Source organism: Otolemur garnettii, unplaced genomic scaffold (genome assembly GCF_000181295.1).
Source record: "Otolemur garnettii isolate 467f Iridium unplaced genomic scaffold, OtoGar3 scaffold00014, whole genome shotgun sequence".
In the NCBI taxonomy this organism is placed as follows: Eukaryota; Metazoa; Chordata; class Mammalia; order Primates; family Galagidae; genus Otolemur; species Otolemur garnettii.
The window spans coordinates 30,616,237-30,626,516 of record NW_003852409.1 but is presented as its reverse complement, the minus strand read 5'-3'; the positions used below and the strand labels follow the sequence as shown (position 1 = coordinate 30,626,516).

General features: G+C 52.5%; 1 protein-coding gene across 9 annotated transcripts in view; it reads left to right on the top strand.

Moving 5' to 3' along the window:
- ST6GALNAC6 (ST6 N-acetylgalactosaminide alpha-2,6-sialyltransferase 6) overlaps positions 1-10,280 on the top strand; it is a 16,856-nt gene continuing 6,576 nt past the window's right edge. For 2 of the 9 annotated variants that reach the window (XM_023510489.1, XM_023510495.1), the window contains exons 1-5: positions 1,486-1,634; positions 2,731-2,785; positions 5,333-5,423; positions 7,006-7,185; positions 9,025-9,431. In XM_023510489.1, coding sequence (XP_023366257.1) covers positions 2,760-2,785; positions 5,333-5,423; positions 7,006-7,185; positions 9,025-9,431 — 704 coding nt within the window. In that variant the 5' untranslated portion in view covers positions 1,486-1,634; positions 2,731-2,759. Of the gene's footprint in view, positions 17-1,485; positions 1,655-2,730; positions 2,916-4,217; positions 4,451-5,332; positions 5,424-7,005; positions 7,186-9,024; positions 9,432-10,280 lie in introns of those variants that run through there. The other 7 variants (XM_012802415.2, XM_012802417.2, XM_023510491.1 and 4 more) reach the window with 6 other exon arrangements.

The following is a 10,280-nucleotide window of genomic DNA, read 5'->3' as shown; positions in this document are numbered from 1 at the left end:
CTCCATATATACCCAGGTATGGTGTGTAAATGTTTACAACTTTGTTTTCCAAAGTGATTATACAAGATGCAGCTCTTTAACTTGCTTTCTTTACTTAAATGTCCTGTAAATATCCTGGCCATCCTTTCCATTTAGGGCATATTGGTCTGAAGCCTTCATTTTATAAGTCTCCCGACCCCTTAAGCACTCAGGGAAGCTCTCAAACCCCATGTTGGGACACTGAGGCAGTCACCAGCTGGCTCTTCAATAAAAGGACTCCTCTTTAAATTTGATTTGTCTGGCAGTATGGTCTTTGAGAGACTCCAGGGCATTACACTCCCAGTGCACTCTGGCAGGCTGTGCCCTTGTTTATTTAACCAGTATCCAGTACCTCCCACCCCAGCCCTGCGATGGCTGCTTCAGTTATTTTTCCCAGTCACATAAAATGATGTCATGGATACTCTGATAATTGTAAGAAGGAACATTTTAAATCCTTATAACCCTGGAGTGGCGCCTGTGGCTCAAAAGAATAGGGCACCAGCCCCATATACCAGAGGTGGTGGGTTCAAGCCTGGCCCAGGCCAAAAACTGCAAAAAAAAAAAAAAAAAAATCCTTATAACCCTGAAACGTTTTTCTTCTTATTTTCCAGAGGTAGGGAGAGAAGTGGTGTGCCAACGCCCCTCAACTAATTCAGCACACAGCTGGCCTTGGATTTTAAGGGTTGGTCTACATCCTGGTAGGCACGCAAGCTGCCCAGGTGCATTGGGGTAGGTTAGCAAGCATTGTATAGAGGCAGAAATTTGCGGTTAGTCATACATCTTTGTTTTAGTATTTCCTCCACCTGGTATTTCTTTTTTTTTTTTTTTTTTGAGACAGAGCCTCAAGCTGTCCCCCTGGGCAGAGTGCCGTGGCATTACAGCTCACAGCAACCTCCAACTCCTGGGCTCAAGCGAGTCTCCTGCCTCAGCCTCCCAAGTAGCTGGGACCACAGGCGCCCGCCACAACGCCCGGCTATTTTTTGGTTGCAGCCGTCATTGTTGTTTGGCGGGTCCGGGCTGGGGATTCGAACCCGCCACCTTAGGTGTACGTGGCTGGCGCCTTAGCCGGTTGAGCTATAGGCGCCGAGCCCACCTGGTATTTCTTAATGGTCAGTCTGCTGACAGTTGGTACTTCCCGGTTCATCAGTAGTCGCCTGCCTTCACTCAGGGTGACTATTGGGTGCAAGGCTCTGGGCTGAAAGCCTAGGGAGAAACTCAACTGAGTCCAGACCCAGTGTGCTCTCAGATTCAATTTCCCCATCCAGGTCATGGTGACAATAAAACGAGATAGAAGTGGCTTGGCTCACCCTAAAAAGCTCCCAAAGTCTGTCATATTTTTGTGGTCAATACGGGCCGCTCAGTGGGTAAACTGTTACGCTAACTGGCGGTGGGACCCCTGGGGGCACCGCCCGGGGGCGGAGCCACCGCAGCCCCGGAGGCCCCGCCCGCCTCCTAGGCCTGGACCAGGCTGTGAGCGAGCGGCGGCGCTAGGACCCGGCGGGCCTGGGCTGCGGCTGGGCCTGGCGGCCTGGGGAGAGCGGACCCCAGCTCTCGGCTCCCGGCGCCATGTGAGGGGGGTGAGGGGGCCGCGGGGGGCCGGGCGCTCCCCGGCGGAGGTGAGCGGATCCCGCGCAAGGTGGGGACAGGAGGAGCGCTGCCTGTGCCTGGGGTGGAGGGGAGGAGGATCGTGGACAGCTGTGGATCGGGATTGATGCCGGGGCCGGGGGTTCCCCTAAACCCACTTCTCCAGGGTAACCGCACCCTGAGTTCCCCGTCCTTACGTCCAAAGGCTGTTGCGAGGTTCTCTGGGCCTTCTGTGGCTGACTACCCAGTTAGATCTGGGGACCCAGCTTCGGTCCTGCCTGTCATCTCTTCTCAGCTGGGGTTGGGGCTCCGGATCCCCGGAGTGCAGGAGTTGGGGAGGGTGTAGGCGCAAGGGGGGTGCATGATGAGCTCCCTGGTTGACTCCACGGACTTGGCGCCCCCATCATCCTACTATTAGGACCCCCCTGTCCCTTCTCCATTAAGCCCTCTTCCCACGCAGGCTTGTGGGGGCCTCTGGACCTTGAGGGAGGACTCCCAGGGTTGGAAGAAGGGAAGCCCCCAAACACAGGGCAGGGTGTGGCCCCCACCCTCAGCTCCAGCTCAGCCCTCCTACTTGAGTCCATGCCCTGGGGTTTGAGCCCATGCTCCTGGGCTGCTGCCTCCCCAGCCTGAGAAAACCCGCTTTAACAGGCCTGCTCCCTGCTGCTAGTGCCTGGCCAGCTGCTGAGCACACACGGTGGCCTCTGGCCTCTCCAGCTGAGGGGGATCTTCCAGGGAGTGTCAGACTCAGCCCTGGGCTGTGCTCCCTGTAAACAAGGCTCCCCACATGGACTCTGAGTGGCCCTGCAAGGCACTTGCCCTCTCTGAATCTGTCTTCTTATCTGTGAAATGGGGAATAAGAGCACCTAGCAGGAGTTGCCAGGAGGATTCAGGGAGTGGTCTATGCTTAGCATGCTCCTGCATTCTTTCCTGGGTTGAAGTGATGAGGGGGTGGGGTGCCATAGGGTGGGGCAGGTAGTTCACCTTAGAACAATGAGTAACCAACCACCAGACTAACAGCTGTTGGCATTGACAGCATTTTCAAGGCCTGTGTGTCCCTTGCCACATCTACTTGGATCTTTCCAACGACCCTGTGAGTTACCTGCTTTTATTATTCCTATTTCACAGATGAGGAAACTGAGGCTCAGAGAGGTCACATGGCTTGCTCAAGGCCATCCAGCCAGTAAGTGGTGGAACCGGGATTCGCACTGGCACCTGACATGCTGTACTGACCATGGCCTTCTCAGAGCAGGATTGTGACGGGGCTGGCCAGGGCGACGGTGGTCCTGGCTGAGGGCACTGCTCAGGCAAAGGTGGGAAAGTGAGGGGTGGACTGGGAACTGGAGTGCTCTAGTGTTTCTGGAGCATGGGGCCTCGGCAAGAAAGGGTAGTAAAACATAATGAGACAGAAGCAGCTGTCCTGGTCAGGCCTTGAATTCCAGAGGTGGCAAGGCTGATGATGATCTTTGCCCTGATAATCTTTGAGTTCAAGGACAAGCCACTCTTCCCCTCCTTCCTTTTGACCTACTGAGGCCCAGCGGTACAGCCTCAGTGTTCTGTGTGTTGACCGCATAAATGATCATGCGACACATGGATTGACAGTACATGCTGCAAGAGGTGAGGCTAACCATAGGTGAAAGATAGCATTGAGCACTTCTTGCAGAGTCCTCTTATTGAGAAGATACATAGGCTCAGCACCTCTGGCTCAAGCGTTCTGGCTCACACCTGAATTGGCGGGTTTAAATCCAGCCTGGGCCCACCAAATAACAATCATGACTGCAACCAAAAAATAGCTGGGTATTGTGGTGGGCGCCTGTGGTCCCAGCTACTTGGGAGGCAGAGGCAGGAGACTCGCTTGAGCCCAGGAGTTGGAGGTTGCTGTGAGCTGTGATGCCACAGCACTCTGCCCAGAGTGACAGCTTGAGGCTCTGTCTCAAAAAAAAAGAGAAGATGCATAATAGGCGAAAAGATTACTAAGCAAAGACATAAAGACATGCAGGGGCTGTGTGCTTGGGGAAATGATCCCATAGGTGCCAAGAAAGTATATACTCAAGGAAATGATCTCTAAAATACTAAATGCAATTTTTCTTCACTAATCCTTTAAGGAACTGTCCTAAAATGCTTAATGTTTAACAATATCCTTGCTACTACAGGATTGAACTTTGCTCCTCCAGGATTACTGAGTTACTTGGTGGCTTGCCTTCCAAGTTACAAGAGATGGGGCAGCACCTGTGGCTCAAAGGAGTAGGGCGCTGGCCCCATATGCCGGAGGTGGCGGGTTCAAACCCAGCCCCAGCCAAAAACCACACAAACAAACAAACAAAACAGCCAAGTTACAAGAGATTTCCAGGTTTGCCAGGAGAATGTCTTGTTCTCAGTAATTCCTCAGATGAGTTATGATATTGGTGACTGTTGTAATAAGTATGATATTTAATCCTCTATAGTTCTGGTCTGTACTGCTTGGCCTAGACTGGGCCAGATTCAGAGGTTTCCTATACTGGCTGTGAGGGGCTGGCCTTGCCGAAACCTGAGGCCGGGCTTGGTGAGGCGGGGTGGGTACCCCACGGCAAGTGGGCGGGGCGGGGGGGTGGAGCCAGGACCTGACCAATCTGGATAAAGGAGTGCGGAGCCTCCTTTGGCCTGAGGTTCTCTGGCTATTCTGGTGACAGTGTAGGAGTAAACAGCAGCTAGGTCAGCGGGTGGGGAGAGTGGCCAGAGCTGGCAGGCCCCGGAGGAGGGGACTGAGCTGAGGGGCCCTGAGCCCCAGTTTTCTCCCTTTGCACACCCTCCCTTACTGCCCTCTGGCCCGTTTCTGTCGGAGGACACCGTACTTCCTTCCTTTTCACAGGTGGGAAAACTGAAATCTGAAGAAAGCTGGCTCCTGGGGATGGGGGTGGCAGTTGAAGAGTGAGGAACAGAGTTGGGCTGGTCCCCTCACCGCCAGGCTGTGGGGCTGGGGCAAGAACGAAGGCTACCCAAGGCTGCATTGTCTCCCAGGGGCCCCTCGCCTAGCTCCTGAAGGTGGGCTGTGATTACAGCCATTTGATGTGACCCAGAGTCAGAGCCTGGCAGAGACGGTGGTGGGACTAGAACTGGGCCTCTCAGACTGGAGTCTGTGCCCTTAACTCCCCAGATCCTACTGGTTTATGAATTAATTCCCTCAGCCATATTCCTGCACCTGCCATCTCTGAGGCTGTGGAAGCAGAGGGAAAACTGAATGTGGACTGTGACCCTCCCCAGCAACTCAGCTTGGGCCAGTGAGGACCCCAGGCTTGTAGGATGAGTGGAAGTCAGGCAGCTGTAGCAGGGAGGATCCTCCAGGCAGACCTGGGGGGAGTGAAAGCAGAGGCATTGGACCTACCAGGAGTGTTACCTTATTCTGAGGCCAGAGGGACCCAATCCAGGGTTTAAAGTGCAAATTGGGTGCAAAGTGGGCTTCTGCTGAGTGGGGGCCAGGTCCCCCAGCTGAGGAGCCAGCTTTGCTCCTGCTCAGGGAGGGAAGAATGGGCAGGAACAGGTGCAGGGTTCTGCCACCACCAAGCTGTGTGACCTCAAGCAGATTCCTGCCCTATCTGGACCTCAGTGTCTCCATTTGCAAAGTGGATATGGCCCAGAGCTTTAATGTTCTGGGTGTGAAGGAGAGCTAGTAGGGAGTATAGAGAATGTAGCATTTGACCAGCTGAATCCAGAGGAGGATGCCCAGGTCATAACCCTTTCTGGTGGCTTGCAGGTGTGACCCCACATACCTGCCCCCAGGGCCATCTGCAGGACGCCGACCCCTACCCCTCAGCAGACACCAGAAAGAGATGAGTAACAACAAAGTAAGTTCCCCTTCATTTCTTATCCCATTTGAAGTCCTTACTTCCCTATTGGAATGGGCTCCTTTGGACCTGCCTAAGAGCCACGCCACCATGAGTGTGTCTCTCCTTCACACTGAGGAGCATCTGATGCCTAGGAGGCCCAGGTATAAGGCACACTTTAGCCATAAATCTGCTAAGTGGCTTGAGGCAGGCTCCTGCCTGTGTCTGGGCCCAGGGTCAGTTCTGTTCTCCCTAGGCTTGACCGGTCTGTCTGTGCCAAGATGACTGTGGAGTGCTGAGGGTGGGGAAGGTGAAGGATAGCAGGAGGTAAGCGGGGGGCAGTGGTCAGAGTCAAAGGTGATACAAAGTGAGCATCACCTTGAGGAGGTGGGGATTCCCCAACATTCATTCATTTACCTACTTTGTGCCTGGCCCTGCACACTCCTTCCCTAGGATCCAGTGCACCCTTGGCAGAACCTGAGGTTTGGAGGTGGGATGGGTGAGTTGTGTTAGTTTGGGTCTAATCAGGAAAGAAAAGCCACACGGTAATTCAACAGGAAAAGTTTAACACAAAGCCTTATTAACTATAATAGGCCAATGGAATGACAAGTGATTAGAACTCTAAGGAATACAGGATTAGTGGATATAAGGAGCAGACCCTCCCCACTACCATGAGGGCTGAGATTCAGGCCTTGCTGAAGAGGGCATGTCTGTGTCCCCTTGGGTGGCTCCAATACAAAACTGGCCCAGGGAAGGGGAAACTTCTGGCCTCTTGATGCAGTAAAGGGTTGAGTGCACTGCAGGAGCTGGACTTGGGAGAAGTTGTGATTACAGCAGGAGCCAGAGGCATCGTGTCTGGGGCAAGATGCCTGAGGAAGCTGCTGGGTACTGCTAGCTACTAGCACTGCTGGCCTCTGGACACTGAAGAAGATGCCCTCATTAGAGAAACCATGTGCACTGCACGAGCCTCCCTAGCAAGCCTACCAGAACCAGGAAGCAAATGCCTTTCCTAGTGCAATATCTTTTTGGCACCCTCTTCTGACAAAGATTAATATGCAGCTAATTAGTAAGGAGAAATATTTAAAGACCCCAGATCTATTTCCATGGAACAGACACAAAGGGTATAAACTTGGAGCTGATAGGCAAAATGTCAATAACTTATGGGGAATTATTGTTGGGGGGAGACCTGGGCCCTGTCACTTAGATGTCCTGTCTGTCTCTATTCTTAGCTGCAGCTGTAGGGAATCCTTACTCACATATCCAATCCAGTCCAGCAATACCATCTCCCACCCCAAGAACCTTCTGTGTTCCAGGCCCTGCCCTAGGATCTGGGATACAGTGAGGTGTGAGGCTGACTAAGCCTCAGTCCTCAGAGCTCATGTTCTAATTAGAGGGATGGCAGATTGACTGCAGTATGATCAGTTAGTGTTGTAATGGAGGGAAATGAGGGGGCTGAAGGAGGCCTTCCTGAAGGAGATAGTACCTAAACTGGTCTGGAACAAAGGCTAAGCATTAGCAAGGGATGGTGGGTACCAAGATGGTGGGGCAGCTGATACTGAGTCTGCTGGGCAGCTGGGCCCTCACTGGCCTCTCCCCTTTCCAGGAGCAGCGGTCAGCAGTGTTCGTGATCCTCTTTGCCCTCATCACCATCCTCATCCTCTACAGCTCCAACAGTGGCAATGAGGTCTTCCATTATGGCTCCCTGCGGGGCCGCATGCGCCGGCCTGTCAACCTCAAGAAGTGGAGTATCACTGATGGCTATGTTCCCATCCTTGGCAACAAGGTAGAGCAGCCCCTTTGGGAAGCTCCCCGGAAGTGCCTGGTGGCAGATCCTGCCCACTGCCCACCATCGCTGCTCCCTCCTTCTTCTTCACCATTTCTTTTCTCCACCACTCCCAGCCCTCCTAAAGGAAAGGTGGACCCCAGGAGTCTAGGCCCTGGCTCCCCCATCATTTCATCCCCTTGCTGGCTCTGCTACCTTGGTAAAGTATCCTATCCCTCTCTACCCCTCAATTCTCTCTAAGGCCCTAACTTTAGTGCTATTATCCTACCATCTCTTAAGTCAGAATCCCTTTGGAAATGTATCTCTGATTTTCACTGCCTTCTGTCTCTGCTGGAGAATCTGAATGGGCTTGAGAGCAGGATGCAGGTACTTGACAACACAAAAGCAGCACTAATAACAGCTGCCCTTTATCGAGGGCCTGCCATGTGCCGGGCACTGTGGACACTAGTAATCCTCAAAAAAATCCTGTGAGGTCAGCATTAATTTTTCTCTTGAAGAGATGGGGTAACCAAGGCTCAGAGAGGTGAAGTCACTTGTCCATAGCCACACAGCAAGGAGGGGAAGGATACAGGGTATTTTCCCAACCTCTGCTAAGTTGCAGCTATATAGAGAGGCGAAAAGTCTTTCCTGGGGACTTATGTTTCCCTTGGGTAGCCATGAAATTCAGGTTGAATTTCTGGGGTTCACTCTTTAGTACTCTCTTTTCTCACCAACCCTCCTATATTTTCTTTAGGCCTTGGCACACACAAGGCCAAGGGCTCTAGACATAACCCTCACTGAAGAGGGCCCATTAGGAAGTGTTTAGGGACAGAAAAACACCTAATTGAATCTTTCTCTACACTAAGAACCTTTAAAAGAGGAAGAAAAGTGGAACAGCTTGTGTGTGGGTGATGTGGGAAGGAATGAAACAGAGACAGGCTTTTCGTGCTTTCAGCCTTATAGGGGAAGCCAGAGGAGAGATCAGGAAGTGGGAAATATTGCCAGTCAGTGTATGTGGGACTTGTTGCTGGACCTTGGAGTAAGGGCTCAGAGAAGCCTGCTGGAGGAGGTGGCATTTGAGCTTAGCCTTGAAGGGTAACTGGGAATACTATGGGCAAAAATTAGACTCCAGAGAGCATGTGGTTCTAACCCATTCATTTCACCTGGGAAGAAACAGCGCCAGAGTAGAGAAATGGAGCCCCAGAATGGCTTTCACCCTTCCTTAATAGTAAGGTGCTATCTCATTTCTGGAACACACCTTGGGTGCATTTACAAAGATGTCCTCTTTGAGGACTGGGGAATCTGTGATCACAAAGACCTGGGTTCAAATCCTGGCACTGCACTTCTCCAGCTGTGTGACCTTCTGTTCTCTGGCTTGTTGACTCTGAACTCCCTTCCTTTGGCTTTCAACATGCAAACCTCTGTTCCCACCTCAGAATCATGTATTTCTGGGGTTTTCTCCTGCCTTGAATATGTTCTTCCAGGTGGTTCTTTCTCAGCCTCTAGGTCTCAGATCAAGGAGGTCTCCCCAGGCAACCTTTCTAAAGTAGGCTCTGCTTCAGTCTCTCTTGATCACCTGCCCCTATTTTATATTTTTCCTGGCATGTATTACATTCTTTTCCATCTCCCCGACTGAGTTTCTTGAAGGCAGAATCTGAGTCTGTCTTACTCATTGCTCTATCCTAAGTACTTGGCCATTAGTCCACTTGCTAGAAATGCTTGTTGTATGTTAAATGTGTGGGGTTTACCTTCTGTCTTTAGAGTGGGCATAATAATTCCTGGCTCCTGGGACCTGGATGTATGGAGTACAGGGCTCATCACTAAGTAGCTGTGATAATGTTGACTTTCCTTGTCCCCCAGACGCTGCCTTCCCGCTGCCACCAGTGTGTGATTATCAGCAGCTCCAGCCACCTGCTGGGCACCAAGCTGGGCCCGGAGATTGAGCGAGCTGAGTGTACGATCCGCATGAATGATGCACCTACCACGGGCTACTCAGCTGATGTGGGCAACAAGACCACCTTCCGAGTGGTGGCTCATTCCAGTGTATTCCGGGTGCTGCGGAGGCCCCAGGAGTTCGTTAACCGGACCCCTGAAACCGTGTTCATCTTCTGGGGCCCCCCAAGCAAGATGCAGAAGCCCCAGGGCAGCCTTGTGCGTGTCATCCAGCGGGCAGGCCTGGCATTCCCAAACATGGAAGCCTACGCCGTCTCTCCTACCCGTATGCGTCAATTTGACGACCTCTTCCGGGGTGAGACGGGCAAGGACAGGTACCAGCCTCCCACCTGACCCCTCTGGCCAGCCCTGTGGTCCCTCTGAGCATGTTCTGCCCAGAGGCCTGGTGCTCCCAGCATGTACTGCTCCCAGGGTGTGGTCACTCCTTCCCACCCTCTGGTCGGGTTTCCCAGGACAGTTCTCTTCATGTCCAGCTGTTAAAATGGGTCATTTCTGGCTCTGTGCCAGCTATATACACTGGAGCTGGCAGGTTTGAATCTGGCCTGGCAGGTTTGAATCTGGCCTGGGCATGCCAAACAACAATGACAACTACAACCAAAAAATAGCCGGGACCCTGTAGTACCAGGTACTTGGGAGGCTGAGGCAAAAGAATCGCTCAAGCCCAAGAGCTTGAGGTTGCTGTGAGCTGTGACACCACAGCACTCTACCCAGGGTGACAGCTTGAGACTCTGTCTCAAAAAAAAAAGGTCATTTCCAACATGTTCTGCATGGCCTGATCTCCCCAGGAGGGCTTCCTCCCAGCATGTATGGCTCTGAGAGTACAAGGGCTCCTAGCATGTTCTGCTCTGTGGTTGCACAGTCACTCTTAGCATCTTTCTGGGAGAAGCTCCCCATAGCATACCTAATGTAAAGTCTTTACTATTCCCAGCATGTCTTCCTTTAAGCACACAGTTGCTCCTAGCATTCTCTATTCTAGGGACATATCATTCCCAGCATGCCCCCCTAGAGCTATGAGTGATCTCCCTAGAAAAGCTAGGCCAGTGCTATCTAATAGAAATATAAGGGGTCAGGCACAGTGGCTCACGCCTGTAATCCCAGCACTTGGGAGGCTGAGGTGGGTAGATTGCCTGAGCTCCAGATTTCCAGACCAGCCTGAGCCAGAG